This window comes from Daucus carota, chromosome 6 (genome assembly GCF_001625215.2).
Source record: "Daucus carota subsp. sativus chromosome 6, DH1 v3.0, whole genome shotgun sequence".
NCBI lineage: Eukaryota > Viridiplantae > Streptophyta > Magnoliopsida > Apiales > Apiaceae > Daucus > Daucus carota.
This window is the reverse complement of record NC_030386.2, coordinates 37,206,185-37,227,775: the sequence shown is the minus strand read 5'-3', so window position 1 is coordinate 37,227,775 and position 21,591 is coordinate 37,206,185. Positions and strand designations below refer to the sequence as shown.

Below are 21,591 nucleotides of genomic sequence, written 5' to 3'. Positions count from 1 at the left end.
CTCATTTCTATTACCTTAAATCTACTATACACCGTAAGATTTACTTAAATTTACACTCTTATTTAAGTTGCATATGTATTCTGCCAATGTATTTATACCCACTATTTTTTTTCTGTGAGCAAGATTACTAGTAATTGACGTATAATAATCGAATTCAGAACCCGTGCGCCGTGCACATTATTATTTGAGAGAGGAATATAATGAAAATCACTGCTATAAAAATTAGGTATGATCCGTATCCTATGGCAGTATCCTTGCAGATACATATCCAACAACAATTGATTTACAAGCCACTATAACTTGGTGCTTTACAACTTTTGTTATAAAAAAGCTAGGTGTTGATCACTCATTCGACGCACAATCGTAATATAAGTATATCAAACCACAGTGAATCGGAATCCTACGAAATTAAGATATCAGATCCTAACATTAACCAGTAGAATGAAAAGTAACTTTCCATGTCCCAATGACAAATGTTTGATAGCCAAATATTATTTTCTCGAATCCATTTGTCTAGATTTGAGACGGACAGAGAATAAACCTTTACCACTCGAAGAGTAAACATTTAGTAGAATTGTGCACCTAATTGATTAAGCTAGTACAAGGTATCTCCAATACAAGAATGATGACTAAAGCCTTGAAGAAAATGGAGTTATTAATAAAAGAGTTACACATGCAAAACCCTAAAAACATCTCACACACAACAATCACGTACATATACATGAATCATGGTACTGCCAAGCATATGTATGGTACTTTAGAACAAATGTTACACAGTAGTACTCATCAGGATCTTCTTCTTGCAGCAGTTTCTCTTTGAGCATTGAAGTAGACAGCAGCCACGGGGAGACCCAAACCATACTCCTCAGAGAAGCATCTGGTGCTGAAATTGTCTCGCGATGACGGTGCTCCGTTCACTGCATGCCTTCCTCTCTGCTTAAACAGAACAAAAACGTAGCGGTGGATCCCTATCACCGGCTTTGGCGTCTCGTAGCTCAGTACTTCTCTTCCTGGTAAAATAATTTAGTTATACACTTGCAAAACTATTATCTATGAGTACTATCAAGAGGGTTTGTGCATAATGCGTGTCCTCATAGATCAGTGTTGAGTGGAGATTCTAACCGAAGGAAACGTCTGTTGTACCCGGAATATCAGTCACAATCCTGAAATTCACGTATCAGATAGAGACAACTAATTGCGATGATTAATCTGTTTATGTTGGTGCATGTGTGTACAAATAGTGAGTGTTTTAGTATACAATTACAAACCAGTGGATATGTTCCTTCAAATATGGATCGCTGGGGCTCGGAGCATCCGGGTCTGTCATTATCTTCAAAAATGCACACACTTTTAGATCTAAATCATAAGATACATTCGACAAAATGTAAAACAAACCAGTGTCTGAACCATGCAGAGCTCTTTTCTATCAGACTGGAGGTCGAGAGTTCAAATCTTGTAACAAAACGCACGAATTTATTCAAATAACAAGATAGAACAGGAGGGGAGAAACTAACTACTTATAACTTACAAGTGTATAAGCTTCCCTCAAGTCCTGACCACCGATCTCAACGCGAGGTCTCCACGTAATGACACTAGGCATAAGCTCATGACCATTGCAAACCAGCTTATTACTGTTATATGTAACCTTCATCTTCACACTAGGACTGAAAATATCCACCACTTCTCCCACAACTCTCCCTGCTGCAAGTGGCTCTATCATTCTAGACATGATCTCCTAATCAAAAATCAGATAGAACTTTAATTAAAACTTCTGGTATGCAATAGCTTTATATAGACAGACAAATGGGAACTAACATGAATAAAAAAAGCCCTTTACAATGAGTAGTGTTTCCAAACTGAGAAGGCCTCTGCCGACTCTCGCTTTACTTGAACCTTAGACAATTTCCTGTTAAGGAAATATATTCTGAACACCTAATTAATTTCCATTTCCAGAATTGTTTTATGCATTACGATACTCTACATTATATACGCACTGCAAATTTATATTCCATCGCATAAATTAAAAATCAATAATCTTGCTGGAGCTTGTCGACATGTTGAGATCCTCGCTTGTCTGTGGGTGATTGGCCTCAAGAGAATGAGGAATATAAGTTTGTGGTAGTGTATAGAATACAATATCTTTAGGCAATTGGGCATTTTAGCCATCAAAGTGGTTTTATCAAGCTCTATATTATAGACTGGTATTGCAGAAACAGGAAAAAAGTTAAGTTATCTTCAAGCAGTTGTGGAGAGACAGAGAGTGCAGAGTTAATTGTTTATCTGGAACTGGAAGATGCTCCCCAGCGGTTCAATTAGTTAAATAGTTTAAGACTTTGAGTAGGCATGACCATGCAACTTTCCTCATTGGTCCATGTGGTTTTTATGTAACCAGTAAAGACTTTCCTTGTACATAGCGGCACAGGGGCAGACGTGACATTCGAATCCTGTTAAGCAAATTTTCGGAAAATTAAAAAAATGTTTCATTTAATGACAACTATTTCAAAATTATTAAATTAAATGCTCGTTGTGATTAGAAAAATTGTATAATAAAGTTTCATATAAAAACTTGTACATATTCCTGTTTAAAATGTAATATAATCATCATAAAAGTATCTCAAACTATCGCCTATTAGTGTGTATAACGAAGACGGCATGGTAGTGGAATAGTAACAACCCAATACATGACACTGACCGAACACTTGAAAGAATTACGAACTTTATGATAATTGATCCACTATAAATAATGAGGCAACACCGAATCATATGTTGAATTCCCTGGAAGGTCGACACGTTTTTTAAATCTCAAAGTTGAGTCATATTCAAATTGAACTTTTCCCCATATTCCCATTTGATCTTTTCTTGATAGCTAGGGCTCCTCCACTAATATTGGTACATGTATCACACATCTTCTGTCAAAGTAAAATTCTTGCCGCTTTTAAGCTCCCTCCCTGGCTATCTTCTCTTTCACTGAAATCGCTACTACGTGTTCTTTATATCATAAGATTCCAACCTCAATTGAGTTTGAGGAGAATAGAAATGAGTTTTTATCAATAATACATTTTGTTGTAAAATTTCATTTTCATTAATCAAATTTGAAATTTGAATCTTATAACTAAACAAAGATTTATCCATGTTTGAATCGATCAATGTAATATATATTAAATTTATTAAAAGAAATTATAAGAAATATAGATTACTGCTATTGTGCGTCATTTTTTCTCATGAAATTTTGATATCGGAAAATAAAAATAAGATTTTATCATTTTGTGCACAATTTCGCAATGAGATCTCATTTCCTCCATCAATAAGATTTAAATTTTATGATCCAAACAAATACTTGATTTATGAAACTTTCTATTAGCACTGTTTAATCTTATACTCTTCTTCTTTTTCTTTTTAACTAATTTATATTCTATACTCATCTTCTTTTCTTATAAAAAAAATGTAAAATTTACCGCAAAATATTATGAATGTGTAAACATTCAATTTTATCTTTAACTTCTTTCATTGTAGAAAGTTGGAAGTATAATTTATTTATTTTGCAGTAGAAAGTTGAAAGTTGGTTGGTGTATCCTACTTTTGTTTCAGCCGTACACCGGCAGAATCTCTTAAAGAAATTACTACACGTAAGTATAAGTTATACCTAACCTGAAAAGCATAATAGAAGCATTAGCGAATCTTCTACTTTTGATATTTAAATTTATGTTCTTTTGTTGCTTCAAAACTTAACCTTCATATTTTTATTTTCTTATATTTTAAAAGAACCTTGGCCTCAAGTTTTATGGGCACCGGGTACTCGGTTTGTTTTGTTAATATTTGTTGGCTGTACAGAGTCATCTGCATTCTCAATACCCTGGACCGTGGTCTTTGTTAAGCTAATTTAAGCTAAGCCATATCCATTTCCAAGACGCAAAACGGCAAGTAAAGATCCATCTCAAAGAAGATTGTCGCAGAAACGCAAATTTACAAGAAAAGAAGGTTACTCAAATCAATTGCATTCCTTGTGCCAGAATAATTAGAAAGTAAAATGACAGCGGGGGGGAAATTGAAGATAATTAAGAACGATATGCATTACTCTTCACTAGACTGCTAAGTTGGTGGCATATCTTTGCAACCTGCAATATTTGATTCTTTTACGGAGGAAGACACATCGCATTTCCTGTTCTTGAGCTGGCAATTTTCATCCTCATCAGATTCTTGTTCATGTAAAGAACCCTTTTGCCTGAGTTCTTTCACCTTCCGAAATTCATCATAGTGAGCTCGACGATGTTCCCCAAAGCTATCCCTCTTTTCTGAACTGGAACCTGACCAAAAAAATGGGAAAACAAGAGGTGTCTCATTCCAGACAGCATCACAATTATAAATCCAAGAACAGCAAAAACCTGTAATAATGTTTAAAGTACACTCAGGGGCGGAGCCATGTAATAGCCAGCAGACGTCATAGCCTACCCTGACAAATCACTTTATAAATTTTCTTTTCTTTTTAATTAAGGTCTCAGTCTCTCAGATCTCTCTCTGTACAAGTGAAGCAAGCTAAAAAAAGACCATGTCATTAAAATGAATTGAAAATTATTAATATGCTTACTAATTTGGATTTTGGACCCATTAAAAAATATATTATTTTTTGTTCACTAAAAGAAGATTAAATTATCATGTAAAAAGCTAAATTTGAATCATAGAATTTTAGATAATACTATATGAAATGTGACTCTATTGGCTAAATATATGGCTAGTTCATTAAACTTAAAAGAGGATGACTTATAACATATAAAATAATTTGGTTAAAGTGTATGACTATATTTATAAAAAAAAATCTTGAAAATCAGATTTCACATAGTTTACCAAATTACTATACCATGTTATTTATTAACATTTTATAATACCAAAAAAACAATTATATAAACTGATGTAGTTAACATCTATCATATCTTAAGGACACCGAAAACTCCCGTGAAAAGAATTTGTCAAAGAAATTTTTTTGGCCCATCCTAATATTCGATTTTAGCTCCACTACTGACTACATTAGTGGCTAGTTCAACAAACAGTACTCCATGAACCATCAAATTTCTCCCTAATTAGAACCAAATCATTATTGAATTATGAGTATATTATGTTGCGCAATTAGTTACTCGCCAAAAGCTAATATCACAACCCCCACATGCGCGACCGGACCACAGGATCAGAAGGAGATAAGAAAGACAAAATAAGATATCCGTGCATGGTAGTATAAACGTGCCAACAGATGTACAACAGAAACAGATAAATTTAGATTAAATGCAAAAATAAACACTCACCATCTTCATCCATGGCGTCTGCCTCATCTTCAGAAGATGTCCATCCAGACCGATGAGAATTATATCTTCTGGAAGATGCCACATCACTCAACGCAGAACCTTTTTCATCTCCATGCACAGAATTGGCAGTACCTTCTTCAAAACTACAAGTAGGAGACAATGATCCTGCAACAGTCGACGACTTTCAGGTGGTACTAATGACAGGGGAATCTCTTATTAATATTACTGCTAGCAAGAGCTCAATAACATATTAAGTATCCAGTATAAAATAGTATATTATTAGCGGTCTATACATTTGAAGTCTAGCCGTAGAACAGAAGTGGGTGCACGAAGCATAAGAACTGACGAACTAGCATATGATCTATCAATCCATCTTAAATCGGCCCAAATCTATGGACTTCAAGTCTTCTTATATTTTTCAAAAGAATATCAACGTGAAGTGAAAAGAGTCCAAGAACATCTTCACATTATCACCTTTAAAATTTCTGAGTGTTGACAAAGGTAACAGGAGGTTTACTTTACAAATGCGCTAAACAGGCCTGTAGGTTTGCCTCCAAAAACAAAATGGTTTGCTACATGGGTCTAACTTTAAGTTGAAATTTCTGTTTTACACATTCCTAAGGGAAAGAAAGTTGCTTCATGACCAACATTATTTTGAAAAACTTTCCAAATCTTGCATACTACACTATATCACTTCGGCACTTGTTTTAATTTTCAAATGGAACGAAGAAACTCAATCTTATACAACCTACTTCATTCAAAATCCCTACATCAGATATTGATGGCAAGGACATATTATATGTGAGTGTGACAGTATGTCTGCTCAAGTAGAATACATGACATTTCAAATTAAAGAAACATATTTTCACAATTTAACCAGTTTAAATCCACCTCTCTTCTCTAGATTCCCAACTCACCAACAAACTGCCTTAACTTTTTTCATAGTAAAACTGTATAAGAATATATTTGAAATGCTAGCTAAAGTTTGAATAAGTATGACCACAAAAAAAGTAACACAAGTTGGGACTATGGAAGTACTGTTTAAACTAGAGAGCAAAAGTACTATTTTATGCACCCATCGCTATCAATTATATTGGGACTACTATCACTAATTGCCATCAATAAGTACTCTCTTACTGATGAGGATTGCAGAAGCCGTGAAGTGTACAACCTCCTCAACCCAGTTCCGAATTTTTGATTATTTTCAATATACAGCATGTGTCGTGAAGTGTACAACCTCCTCAACCCAGTTCCGAATTTTTGATTATTTTCAATATACAGCATGTGTTTATAAACAAATTTCATAATTAATAGTAGAATGCCAATATAAAGTTATATATTTAGTTTGGCATAGTTTTAATCAGGACGGTAACAACAGCCTAAATATTGTAAAGATGATCAGATCTTATAAATTATATTAGTTCAAAGTACCATCATCATCAATCATTTGGTGATATGGAGTCTTTGGTTCTGCTATTTTCTGCCTCACAGGTTTGTTTGCTTCAATTTCACACAGATTCGCTTCATTCCACCTCACCTTGCCGCTACTGCAACAACAAAGATACTGCATCAACCTTCATTTAACTGTTATGCATACATTTTTGAGAATGAAGCACCATTAATATATCTAAACTAGTGTTTCAAGTGATAATTATGTACAAAATCTGAAGTAAAATTTTTTGTAAGTAGAAAGCAAAGCAAAGCTAGCTATGAGGAATGCTTGTATGCCTATTTCCAAGTGTTCCATTATTTCAAAAAAAAAATATTGGAACCTGATGCAAAAAATGGGAGCTTAAATTGGTAATTTGAAATTGATATCTAACACAAAAAGTGTAGAATCAGAAATACCATCCATCAGTTAAAAATAGAAACCGCATCAATTGTAGTTTTATGAAAGAAAAACAAAAAGTTTAAGCAATATACATGAAGACGGGACCCAAGTTACGAATTCTGATGCACAAAAATTACCTCATTTCTGATTTGTTCCGGTCTTTTATATCTCAAGCATCAGAAAGTGGTTGAGAACAGACTGATTGCTGAAGTACAAAAAAACAGATTTACTAATGTTTTCTAGATAACTGTGAAAATCAGGTATTTTAACTCAAATATGAAAAGAACAGGTCTAATTCAAGGTAAAAGGTCATATCATAAAAAGGAAAGGTAGATTAAGCAGTAATATATGACAATTCAAAATTACATAAAAAAACATCTCGAGTTAACACAGCATAACGCTTACACGATGCAAAAAGATCATAACTAAAATGAAGCTCAAAAGTCTGCTTTGGTTGTACTATGCGCTCAGCACCATTAGCATTTAAGTTTATTTATAAAAAACAAGTAACTCAAAATCCACATTGCACACATAAAGGCCAGTAGACGTAACATATCTGTTCTTTTACATTTCCGCTAAGAAGTGCAAAATTAGCTCCTTTTAAGCAAGCACAGCATTAAAATGAAAAACAACAGGTCACATGTTTGCTGATGAGCCTTGTGTTCGCATGAGATATAAATGTATTACAAATTTTATGACATTGAAAGGTAAAGCTGCACAACAGGTTACAGGCCGAAAAGTGGAAATTAACAAACATGGATATCGGATGTCCCGGGACAACAGAGGATACCCATAGCTAGGCTATCCAATCGTGCTCTAAAGTGCAGATGTTTTAAATGCAATACAATCACATTGTAATAACAAGATAGCTAAATGCGGATCAAGCTGACAGGGGTACCAAGTCTTGTAAGAATTGAAACAAATTATAATGATATTCAACATCAATTCATCGCAACGTATCATTACAAAACCTTTGAAATTCGAAAATTGTGGTGAAAATATAGATGATAAAGCTTATACATACATACATTATACATACGAAACGGGGAAATTGCCTCGCCGGTACATCATACGACGTTGATTTGCGAGACCAACCGATTTATGCTGACACCGGGTAAAAAGATTTCTTTTTACAAATATCGGGCTGAAAACTGGATTCGTAAACGATCAAACAATATGTAGTGGATAATTGAAAATTAGAAAACCTAAATAAATAAAAAACTAATTCTAAGCGATTAAATCACAATCTCGCCGCGCTTCCGGCGGCGTTATGAATTTTCATAAATTGAGACAAAAAATTGTTTTAGCTACTTTTTCTTCAAACATAATACTAATAGAAAATTTATTATTATTTAGATAAAAATTAATTTGGGCCGCCCTCCCCTCAAACACAATATTAATAAAGAATCTTTTTATAAATTTTGATACGAAAAAATATTATAATTAATATAAAAGTTTGTTTAAGTGGCCCTCTTGTCAAGCACAACACTAATAAAAAAATTGTTTGACCGCCCTTCTATCAAAGACAATATTAATTAATAATTATTATAATTATAATAAAATTAAATATAATAATATAGATAAAAATTAGTTTGAGCCGCTCACTTGTCAAACACGATGCTAATAATAAAACATTATAATTTAGATATCAGTTTGAGTCTCCTTACTCTCAATCACAATACTAATAAAAATTATTCTAATTATGATAAACTTAAAGATTATAATTGGATAAAAATTAATTTGAACCGTGGTCCTGTTTCAAAAAATATATATTATAGCATAGATAAAAAATTATTTAAGCCACTTTCCCGTCAAACATAATACTAATAGAAAAATTATTGTTATTTAGATAAAAATTAATTTGGGCCGCCTCCCGTGCCCGTCAAACACAATACTAATCAAGAATTATTTACATTATCATAAAATCAATATATGATTCCTATTTTATATATTCTGTTTTATTTTATTAATTATTTTCATTTTATGATTCCTGTTTATTAGTTAAAAATTATCCTTATTTTATTATTATTATCTTTACAATCCTTAATTTTCTACTCGAAATTTAAAAAAATTATAACATTGAATCAAAAATAATAATTGTACATAATTATCTTACAAATTTTAAATATAAACTATATTTTATCTATGATTGTTAGTTTAAATAAATATAAAAATTATTCTAATTATATTAAAATTAATGATTATAATTAGATAAAAATTATTTTTGGAAAATTTTACTCGTTTATGATTCCTAAATAAATAAGAGAATTGTACTTGAACCTGGTTTTAGATTATAATTTTATTTTTATCCGAAATTTTAGAAAATTGTAGAATTGAATCCAACCATTCTATTCGAATGATTCTGTTGGATAGAAGAAGAATGCAAACATGAATATAATTAATTATGGTGTTGCAGTTGAAACCGGAGCTTATCATGAGAATTTTATGCGATCATCAATTGGGATGAAACTCAAATTTTTACTTCCTCGGTGCATGCCAATGTGCGAAATAGCCACAAGGTAGTAAGGAAATTCCTCGTGCTTGCAGTTGGCACTTAAATAAAAATAAATAGTGAATATAACGAAAGATTTAAGATTATGTGTCTTTTAAATAATTATTTTTTTTAAGAATTATACTATTTTCACAGTCCTTTTGTCTTTATAATATTTGAACCGGATTTTTAGAATCCTTTTTTTAGATTCTAGAGCACTATCCTGAGAATCCAATAAAAAAAAAGAATTGTATTACTTTTAGAATTTTTGAACTTGATTTTTTGAGTTATAACTATAATTTTTATCCGAAATTTAAGAAAAATCAGAAGACTGAATCGAACGATTCTAGAGACGCCCGTATCCTCCTTTATATATATATATATATATATATATATATATATATATATATATATATATATATATATATATATATATATTGACTAGTGAAAAAAGCCGCGCTTCGCGACGGCGTTATAAATTTTGATATGAATAACATAAAAATTATTTTGAATCATCTTCCCGTTAAACATATCACTAATAAAAAAATATTATAATTAATATAAAAATTTGTATAAGTGGCCATCATGTCAAACACAATACTAATAATAAAATTAGTTCGAACTTCTCTCCCGTCAAAGATAATATTAATCCATAATTATTATTTTTATGATAAAATTAAATATTATAATTTAGATCAAAATTAGTTTGAGCCGCTCTCTTGTCAAACACAATACTAATAACAAAACATTATAATTTAGATATTAGTTTGAGTCGCTCTGTCAAACACAATACTAATAAAATTATTCTAATTATGATAAAATTAAAGATTATAACTGGATAAAAAATAATTTGAACCGCGGTACCATTCTAACAAAAAAAAAATATATTATAACATGGACAAAAAATTATTTTAGCCATTTTCCCGTCAAACATAATACTAATAGAAAATTTATTATTATATAGATAAAAATTTGTTTGGGCCGCCTCCCGTGCCCGTCAAACACAATACTAATCAAGAATCATTTACATTATTATAAGATCAATATATGATTCCTATTTGTATATATCCTAATTTATTTTGTAATTATTCTGAACCGCCGTTTTAACAAAAAAAACATTATAACATAGATAAAAATTATATTAGCCACTCTCCTATCAAACATAATACTAATAGAAAAATTATTATTATTTAGATAAAAATTAGTTTGGGCCGCCTCCCGTGCCCGTCAAAACACAATACTACTCAAGAATCATTTACATTATTATAAAATCAATATATGATTCTTATTTTATATATCCTATTTTTTTGTTAATTATTTTTATTTTATGATTCCTATTTATTGATTAAAACCTGATTTTTTAAATATAATTCTATTTCTTTTAGGATTACTAAATAAGAAAAAAATTGTATCATCTTTAGAATTCAATAAGAAATACTAAATAAAAAGTAAAAGAGTTGTATCATCTTTAGAATTCAATAAGAAAAGAGTTGTATTACTTTCAGAATTCTTGAACCTTATTTTTTGAATTATAATTATATTTTCTCTCAGAAATTTAAGAAAAATGAGAAGACTGAATCGAACAATTCTAGAGACGCCCGCATCCTCCTTTATATATATATATATACTAGTGAAAAAAGCCGCGCTTCGCGGCGGCGTTAATTTTGCTACGAATTGAAATTATAATAGCATAAAAATTATTTTGAGTCATCTTAATCAATATTATAATAGCATAAAGATTATTTTGAGTTATCTTCCCGTTAAACATATCACAAATAAAAAAAATTATGATTGGTGTAAAAATTTGTTTAAGTGGAAATCTTGTCAAACACAATACTAATAATAAAATTAGTTCGAACCTCTCTCGCGTCAAAGATAATATTAATCCATAATTATTATTTTTATGATAAAATTAAATATTATAATTTAGATCAAAATTAGTTTGAGCCGCTCTCTTGTCAAACACAATACTAATAAAAAAATATTATAGTTTATATATTAGTTTGAGTCGCCTTACTGAAACACAATACTAATAAAAATTATCCTAATTATGATAAAATTAAAGACTATAATTGTATAAAAATTATTTTGAACTGTGGTCCCGTTTTAACAAAAAATTATATTATAACATAGATATAAAATTATATTAGCCATTTTCCCGTCAAACATGATACTAATAGAAAATTTATATTATTTAGATAAAAATTGGTTTGGGCCGCCTCCCGTACCCGTCAAACATAATACTAATCAAGAATCATTTACATTATCATAAAATCAATATATGATTCCTATTTTATATATCCTATTTTATTTGTTAATTATTTTTATTCTATGAGTCATATTTATTAGTTAAAAATTATAATCTATAATTAATTACAAAGATTTATAAACTTATAATGACCAAGTGGCTCATAATCAGAGGAAAAAGATATTGTAGTGAAGACAATAAAATTGCACAAAATATGAGTAAATATTTCATAATAAAACACACAAAAATTATTAGCAATATTTCATTATAAATAATTGCAATTATACAGTTACCTTACGTAAGTCCTTGTGCCCTCCGTTGTTGGATTGCCTCTGTATATATAAACTCAAGAATATTAATCTGCAAGGTTTTACAACAATTTTGAAGGTAAGAGCATTTGTATGAAGTGTGACTGTTACAACTGTGTCCCAAATCCCAATCTTCCTGTTAGCACTCTTTTCCAATCCCGCGGGATTATAAAAAAATTGATTCGATAGAGCTCTGAAAATATTAGAACAAAAGATGTGCCAAACTTTAAAAACTAACGGTTAACCAAAAGAGGCGTTCATAACTTATGCCCACCACCTCCATTCTCCATGAGTTCAAGCATAGCAGAGTGCAGACTAAGGGAAGATTCTTCTTCTCTTTAAACTCAAATATCTTTTATATATTTTAGAATCTGATAAGAAAAGAATTATATTGACTTTAGAATCCTTTAAACATATTTTTTGAATTATAATTATATTTTTTATCTGAAATTTAAGAAAATCAGAAGACTGAATCGAGCGACTCTAGAGACGCTCGCATCCTCCTTTATATATATATACTAGTGAAAAAACCGCGCTTCGCGGCGGCGTTATGAATTTTTTATAAATTTAGACAAAATATTGTTTCAGCTACTTTCCCGTCAAACATAATACTAATAAAAAAATATTATTATTTAGGTAAAAATTAATTTGGGCCGTCCTCCCCTTAAACGCAATACTAATAAATAATCTTTTTTGTAAATTTTGATACGAAATAATATTATAATTCCATAAAAGTTATTTTCAGTCGTGTTCCCGTTAAACATATCTTCAATATATTATATATTATCGAAAATAAGAATTGTATATATTACTTTACATAACTTAAATATAAATTGTATTTTATCTATTATTATTAGTTTGAATAAATATAATCCTATTTCTTTTAGGATTACTAAATAAGAAAAGAATTGTATCATCGTTAGAATTTTATAAGAAATACTATTGTATCATCTTTAGAATTTAATAAGAAATACCAAATAAGAAAAGAACTGTATCATCTTTAGAATTAAATAAGAAAAGAATTGTATTACTTTTAGAATTCTTGGACCTGATTTTTTGAATTATAATTATATTTTCTCTCCGAAATTCAAGAAAATTTAGAAGACTGAATCGAACAATCCTAGAGACGCTCGCATCCTCCTTTATATATATACTAGTGAAAAAAGCCGCGCTTCGCGGCGGCGTTATAAATTTTGTATAAATTTTGATACAAATTAATATTACGATAACATAAAAATTATTTTGAGTCATCTTCCGGTTAAACATATCACTAATAAAAAGTATTATAATTAGTATAAAATTTGTTTAGGTGGTCATCCTGTCAAACACAATACTAATAATAAAATTAGTTCGAACCGCCCTCCCGTCAAAGACAATATTAATCCATAATTATTATTTTTATGATAAAATTAAATATTATAATTTAGATCAAAATTAGTTTGAACCGCTCTCTTGTCAAACACAATACTAATAACAGAACATTATAATTTAAATATTAGTTTGAGTCCCCTTACTGTCAAAAACAATACTAATAAAAATTATTTTAATTATGATAAAATTAAAGATTATAATTGGATAAAAATTATTTAAAACCGTGTACACGTTTTAACAAAAAAAATATATTTTAACATAGATAAAAAATTATTTTAGCCACTTTCCCGTCGAACATAATACTGATAGAAAACTTGTGGCAGAGAGGAACCGGAAGTGATAAGCTGTAGCTCTAGCAACTGGTTAATTGGGAGAATACAAAGTCATGTCAAATCTTTTCAATAATGGCCTCACAATTTCATGAAAAAATATATACAATTTTTCATAAAAAGTCATTAAAAGTCTATCAATTATATTTTTCCACCAAAATCATTGATATATTGAATAATAACTGAATTTTAATAACTCTTTAAAAGTTGTAATTCAATACCTCAAATTTTGAAAGACTTTTTAAAAATCCTCATACAATACCTACTTACTTTTAAAGAGTATTTAAAAATCTTAATTGAATACACCTAGATTTTAAAGGTCATTAAAAATGATGATACAATACCACCCTCTAAGTTCGAGAAGACGTGAAAGTTGTTGTTGAGAGGATTATAATTGGACAAAGATTATTTTGAACTGTGGTCCTGTTTTAACAAAAAATATATTATAACATAGATAAAAAATTATTTTAGCCACTTTTCTGTCAAACATAATACTAATAGAAAAATTATTATTACTTAGATAAAAATTAGTTTGGGCCGCCTCCCGTGCCCGTCAAACACAATACTAATCAAGAATCATTTTGATTATCATAAAATCAATATATGATTAGGTTAAAATTTTATTTTCAATTTGAAATATAATTAAAAAAATTATAAGACTAAATTCAGTAATTCTAGACACGCTGAGTTAATAAATTTTATGATTCGAACTACTATTTAGACTCTTAAACACAGTTTTGATTACGGACCTAGTATTAGATTATTCTTCAATATATATTATCGAAAATAAAATTTTATAATATAAAATTCAACTACGTACATCTTCTATGTATCTTATCGAAAATAAGAATTGTGCATATTACCTTACAAATCTTAAATATAAATTGTATTTTATTTATTATTGTTAGTTTGAATAAATATAATCCTATTTCTTTTAGGATTACTAAATAAGAAAAAAATTGTATCATCTTTAGAATTCAATAAGAAATACTAAATAAAAAAAGAATTGTATTATTTTTAGAATTTAATAAGAAAAGAATTGTATTATTTTTAGAATTTTTGAACCTGATTTCAGTTAAAGCTCGGACTCGGATAAGATTGTGCCTTGTGTTGGATGTTGGATGCGACGTCGTGTTTTCAGTTAAAGCTCGGTTTTTTGTTACTCAAAATATGAGTAGCTTAATAAAAAACAATGATAAAAAATATGAGCAGATTCAATAACTATTAACTATTTTGTGTTTAAATAGTGTTATTGAAGGTGGAAATCAAATAAGAAAAGAATTCTATCTTCTTTAGAATTTAATCAGAAAATAATTGTATTATTTTTAGAATCCTTGAACCTGATTTTTTTTTTTGAATTATAGTTATATAGTTTCTATCCGAAATTTAAGAAAAATCAGAAGACTCCGCGCTTCGCGGCGGCGTTATGAATTTTTTATAAATTTAGATAAAATATTGTTTTAGCTACTTTCCCGTCAAACATAATACTGATAAAAAAATATTATTATTTAGGTAAAAATTAATTTGGGCCGTCCTCCCCTTAAACACAATACTAATAAATAATCTTTTTTATAAATTTTGATACGAAATAATATTATAATTCCATAAAAGTTATTTTCAGTCGTGTTCCCGTTAAACATATCTTCAATATATTATATATTATCGAAAATAAGAATTTTATATATTACTTTACATAACTTAAATATAAATTGTATTTTATCTATTATTATTAGTTTGAATAAATATAATCATATTTCTTTTAGGATTACTAATAAGAAAAGAATTGTATCATCATTAGAATTCTATAAGAAATACTATTGTATCATCTTTAGAATTTAATAAGAAATACCAAATAAGAAAAGAACTGTATCATCTTTAGAATTAAATAAAAAAAGAATTGTATTACTTTTAGAATTCTTGGACCTGATTTTTTGAATTATAATTATATTTTCTCTCCGAAATTCAAGAAAATTTAGAAGACTGAATCGAACGATCCTAGAGACGCTCGCATTCTCCTTTATATATATATATATATATTGATATATATTGATGATTGATTGATTATTATTTGTGAAAATAAAAAAATATCATAAAATTTAATGGATACCACCAATAAAACATAATACTATTTTTTATAGAACAAAATTATAAAAATTAATAGACATCAAATAATATATATTTTAGTTTCAAAGAATAAATCAAATACCAAAATTTATATATTATATATTAACGTATTCAAATATAAGATTAATTTATGAAATAAATAAATATATAGTTGTATAAATATATTAAATAATTTTATTAAGTACCAAACTTTAATTATATCAAAATTAGATCATTTAATTTAGTAAATTGAATAGATAAATAATTATTCAACTAGAAAATTATGGATTGCAAGTTACAAAAATTAGAAAATTTTAACTAAATAAAAGTTCAAAATTGATAAATTAAATCAGATAAATTTATTAATTAAATTTCGTGATTTGTTTATGTATTTGCTGTCCACGTATATATATACACGCTTGAACTACGAAGGAATTTTAAGAAATTTCAACGGTGAGAATTCGTAAAAGGAAGACGGCAACACTGATTCACAACTCGGGGAAGCCTCTCCCTTTGCTGATTCAAACCATCAATTTTGATGCTTCACTGCACTCACAACTGTGAGATATCCCACCCTTATTTACTTTAATTTTTCAATTTTTTTTACAGATTTTCTTGATCTGGGTGTTGAATTATATTGAACCCAGATGCTATAACAATGATATTAGTTTTCATATGGGTGATCCAATGTTTCTTTGATCGTGGGTTGCCTTTTGTTTGATTTAATTTGATTGAGATCTGGATTTTAATTTTGTTGTGTACTTTTGGGATCATTTTTCTTTGGTTTTGATAGATTTTGGATAGTGATCAATTGATGATTATATGGCAGGTTGTTTTGATTAATTAATGTGTTGTAGTGTGAAGTAAAATGGGTTGTTGATTGTTGATGTGAAGTACGGTTTGATGGGAAACTATCGAGTATTCTATAATGAGAGTATTTTTTGGGGGGGTCTAATTATCAGAGCTAAATGCAGTGTCGAGGTAAGATTTTTGGCAGAATGGGATGTGAAAGAGGTTAATGAGCTGAAGTAATAGTAAATATGAAAAAATTAATTCAGTATATGCTTGTATATTTAGTTTATGATGCGTTCCTGCTCAGATGGGCTGAGCTGCTAGAGCGTGCAGACATGTATGTATTTGGATGTACATGTACTGAAAACTTGTTTGTCAACTTCTCTGGCATAGAACTTGGTTAGCCTAGATCATTATTCATTTGTCTGTTTTAAATTACTCATCGACAATTGAGTATAAGAAATAGAATCATGAAGTATTTAGATGCAGGGAAATATGTTTGGGATAGTGGAGCTTTAGTTGTGAATCTTGTGAAAATCGATGCCTTTCATTAAATTTACATCATTGGAAGAACATGGCTCTTTCTAGAAGACGTGAATGCAAATAAGAAAGCATTTCTGGATAAGCTTGATCTAACATACATAGAATCAGGCTCTTGCTATTTAATCTGAGTTGGCAGAGCTAGACAAAGTGATATAATTTAATAGTGTGCATAGTTGTTTTAGCTATCATAGATATATAACTTAAATTCTGGCCTCATTTGTTTATTTTTTGTATATTCCAGGCTTATGATATGACTGGAGATTTACACCGAAGAATAAATCTCTGAGCATAGGGTGGGGACAGAGATTATAAAGAAGCAGCAATGTTTTCGTTGTTTTATGGATTCTGGAAGTACATGTTTACCAAGACAGAGTTCCATGTTCTTATTCTTGGAATCGACAAATCTGGGAAAACGGTAAAATTATTGCCTTTTTACTTCTAGATAACAGCATTGTTGTATTAGGCCATTTCATGGTTTCAGCTGTTATCCATATGCTGTGGTTCTGAGTGGACAATGGCTTATGCTAATTATACACTTTTAGCTTCTCAAGAATAATATTAGAAACAAATCATGCTCAAAGCATATAGACTTAAAAGCTTTATATCATAAAAATAGACACGTGCCCTCCTTTCCCCTAAAGAAAAGAGTTGTATTCATGTCAACAGCTAATACTAGACACTCAACCATCACAGCATACATCAAAACACAAGAAACCACAAACAAGTCAGTAATGAGCTTGCACTCTATAAATATTATTACTTTCCCATGGAAAGGTCGTGGTCACCTAGTATGGATAAGTTGAGTCACTTTACAATGAGTGACTCACTTGATACATTTGGACCCAATGAGTGTTGACTTTGCCAATTAACCCGAAAATAATGTAAATCTGGTTGTATACAACCCTTGATGTGTGTGTACCTGTATATTATATCAGTTGACAATTAACAGAGTTAATCATTTGTGGCAAGAGATATTAACATTCTTTGTTGGTAAATGTTAATAGAAATATACATCTGGTCTTTAGTTATAATACATCTCATGAGTTTTGTCAAGGTGATTTCCCCATTGGGACTTCAATTCTTGTTTTTTTGGAACATCACCTTTATTAGAGAGTGATGGAGGGAATGAGTCCTTTTGTGTTATGATTTGTATAGGACACATGCTTAGGTGGTGATTCTTTTTCGAATGAAATTATAGCTTGAAATATTATTGTAAATTTCCCCCCACTAATTGAAGTTATTTTAAGTGTGCATGAACAAACGTTATATACACGTGTTTATATAATTAAAATATACAGGATATCATTCTGACACGGAGAGTGTATGAATATTTTATGGTCAAGAAATATATAGTACATTGCTGGCATTTACAGAAATGTCAATACTCAAATGTTGTGGAGATGTGGAAGACCTTCCACAAGTATTGAGATTTTTAACTGTTTTCAGAATTGACAATACGGACTGTCTTATAAATTTGTTGTAGACATTACTCGAGAAGTTGAAGTCTCAATACTCAAATGTGGAAGGCCTTCCTCCGGATCGAATTGTTCCAACAGTAGGACTCAATATTGGTCGCATTGAAGCATCAAACACAAAACTTGTGTTCTGGGACCTTGGGGGTCAGGTATATACATGTTACTTTTGGTGGTTTATTTACATGCTAATTTTATTTTTCACCTTGGATATATCCTAGCTAATAGTTGCATATGCATATATCTTTATATCATATGTTCTATCTGAAAATTTTAAAGAAAACATAATGTATTAATGTATGTGTGAGTGTGTATGAGAAGCAAGATGATTGGAGATACTGCTCACTAGTGTAAGCGAAGGTGATTGCCCTTGTAAATTTGCTAGAACTGTCTCCACGTAGAACTATGCTAAAGGCCTTTCAAGCCACCATTACCTTGACCAATGAAATCACTCGTCCAAGAGCTGATCCAAAAATCTGCTAGAGCCATCTCTCCGTTGAATAGTGCTAGAGATATTTTGAGTCACTAATTTCACTGACCGATTACATCACTTGTGCATGGGCTGATTATTAACATAGGATGAGAATTCAGTGCTGAGATATACATCTAAGACGGGATTTGAAACGCCAGGCACTTATTTGCTAGTATTTTTTTAATTTGATGCCCATGAGTGTGAATTACTAGGTTCCCACACAGATAATCACAATCTTTGTTAAGGCAATGTCATTTCAGATTTTATATGGACATAAAGGTATTAACTGCTATGAATTTTTGTGTTATATTTCGTCCTTGAAACACCTTTGGTCATAGCAAAATACTGTTACAAAATATACATCCCCACTATCAGTGTTTATTGAACGTATTTGACGTGAAATGTGTCTCATCTATTTATTCCATCTATTTTATTATTTTTAGTGAAGTGGAGTTGCTCTTGTATTTTTTAAGGTTGGTTGCACTTTATTTTTAGCTTTCATACAAGTCATACACATTCATGTCTCCACTAATTAAAAACTTTGATTACAAAATGTTGGAATTTTTTTTAAAGTGATGATAAGTCGGGGATCATTTTTTTCTTCAAGTAAAAAAGAAATTTGCTTTCAGGTAGAATCATTCTGCTCAGTTGAGCTGTGGAATCTATTGTAACATGCATTAATATTTTATATATATATATATATATATATATATATATATATATATATATATATATATATATATATATATATATATAGCTAATAATCTAGCATCTTTGAAGTTTTCAAACCTGTTAGAACTCTATTATTGATGCAAAACATTTTATTGTTAGCCTGGTCTTCGCTCAATATGGGAAAAGTACTATGAAGAGGCGCATGCTGTAATCTTTGTTATAGATGCTTCTTTACCATCACGGTTTGAAGATTCGAAATCTGCACTTGGTAAGTACTATTCAGCTTGTTTAGCTCGTGTATAAGAACATAATGATTGTCCTACTTATTATCTATGGTATACCTTGTGTTACCCTTTATCTGAACTTGGTCTATAGAAAAGGTACTTCGGCACGAAGATCTGATAGGAGCTCCTCTTTTGATATTGGCAAACAAGCAGGTGTGTAAGCTAAATTCTTGCTCTGTCATCTAGCCAAGTAGGAAAAGTTGGACAATATTTTATGTATAAACTTTTTCTATAGGTTATCAAGCAAGAGAAAATGTGTTTTACTTTGAATATATTAGTTAACTTCTTTTACATGATAAAATTGAAGTAATTTCCCACATGTTTACTATATAAATTTAGTAAACATTTTTTCAGTTTTTGTTTATCATATATCAAGCTTGATAGGCTGGACTGAAGTTTAAGCTGTGATGTCAATGCTCAATCATAGCTACTAATGGGAGTACACACATTCTCAAAAACTACAAAATTTATCTGTAGCTCCAAAACAGAAAAGTTTGAACCACATGCTCCTGTTCCTCTTGTAGAATGCTTCTTTATATTTCATTGTTACTTCAATTGATATTCGTCATTTCTGGACTAAAATGTGATGCTCTACGACAGGATCTTGGTGAAGCCTTGTCAGCAGAAGAACTTGCACGGTATCTTGATCTGAAAAAGTTGGACGAAAGGGCATATTCATATGAAGCTGTTTCAGCATATGACGGGTGAGTAGATCCACTATGGATTTAGTAATCATGTAACTAGTGGGAATGGATAGCATTTATGTATTCTTTCCTCCACTGGAATGGAACACAGTAGGAAACAACATAATGCTATTATGGATTTAACTGCAGGTTGGGAATTAAAGAAAGTGTAGATTGGCTAGTTGAGGCAATGGAGAGAAGTAAAAGAACTGAAATGTTGAGAGCGCGTGCAGGCCTAGCAAATTCAGTGTCTAGTTAGAAGAGTTCATATCTACTTGGTATTAATGTACCAGCTTTTTGGTTAATTTAACGATTTAATGGATCAAACTGGTTCAAATGATTACATTTTCCATCAAGTTTCTTGTTGCCAGCATGCCACACCAAAACATACTTTTGGCATGTCATATCTTGATTTTTGGTGTATTTAGGAAAAAAAGATGATGTTTATACAAAATAGTAGAGCTTAGTTTATAAAAGATTTATAAATTGTAAAGGCTTCATGCTTTGATGGTCATGGTGAAGTTGTGTAAGTTACTATAATGCCTTCTGCTTTTGCCAATACCTTGTAAAACATTTCATGATTACTTCAGTTCCAAATCCATAATATGCATGAATTGCGTGATTTATATGTTCCTTCAGTTTCACTGTTATACAGCCAGAACCAGACGGCGACACTGTGTATCTGTCCGGGACACCAT

At 30.2% G+C, this 21,591-nt stretch overlaps 3 protein-coding genes across 5 annotated transcripts; 1 reads left to right on the top strand and 2 right to left on the bottom strand.

The window, feature by feature from the left end:
- Positions 1–564: 564 nt before the first annotated feature.
- On the bottom strand, positions 565–1,955 carry LOC108227850 (CEN-like protein 1). The gene is made up of 5 exons (XM_017403215.2): positions 1,838–1,955; positions 1,529–1,735; positions 1,269–1,330; positions 1,123–1,163; positions 565–1,010 (listed from the first exon to the last, which is right to left on the bottom strand). Exons 2-5 carry the CDS (start codon positions 1,727–1,729, stop codon positions 787–789), a joined length of 528 nt encoding a protein of 175 aa, XP_017258704.1. The 5' UTR covers positions 1,730–1,735; positions 1,838–1,955; the 3' UTR covers positions 565–786.
- A 2,024-nt stretch (positions 1,956–3,979) lies between these two features.
- On the bottom strand, positions 3,980–8,359 carry LOC108227851 (protein phosphatase inhibitor 2). Of its 3 annotated transcripts, none has more exons than XM_064079016.1 (5): positions 8,154–8,359; positions 7,263–7,330; positions 6,730–6,841; positions 5,295–5,460; positions 3,980–4,304 (listed from the first exon to the last, which is right to left on the bottom strand). In XM_064079016.1, the coding sequence occupies exons 2-5, from the start codon at positions 7,265–7,267 to the stop codon at positions 4,090–4,092; spliced, it is 498 nt and encodes a 165-aa protein (XP_063935086.1). In that variant the 5' UTR covers positions 7,268–7,330; positions 8,154–8,359; the 3' UTR covers positions 3,980–4,089. The 3 variants fall into 3 exon arrangements, with proteins under 3 accessions (XP_063935086.1, XP_017258706.1, XP_017258705.1); XM_017403217.2 differs by having other exon boundaries at positions 5,295–5,459; positions 6,726–6,841; positions 8,150–8,356; XM_017403216.2 differs by having other exon boundaries at positions 5,295–5,459; positions 6,726–6,841; positions 8,154–8,355.
- Positions 8,360–16,396: 8,037 nt separating this feature from the next.
- On the top strand, positions 16,397–21,526 carry LOC108224676 (uncharacterized). Its single transcript, XM_017399360.2, has 7 exons — positions 16,397–16,535; positions 17,552–17,725; positions 18,794–18,934; positions 20,086–20,194; positions 20,302–20,363; positions 20,811–20,914; positions 21,044–21,526. Exons 2-7 carry the CDS (start codon positions 17,633–17,635, stop codon positions 21,150–21,152), a joined length of 618 nt encoding a protein of 205 aa, XP_017254849.1. The 5' UTR covers positions 16,397–16,535; positions 17,552–17,632; the 3' UTR covers positions 21,153–21,526.
- The last annotated feature ends 65 nt before the right edge of the window (positions 21,527–21,591 follow it).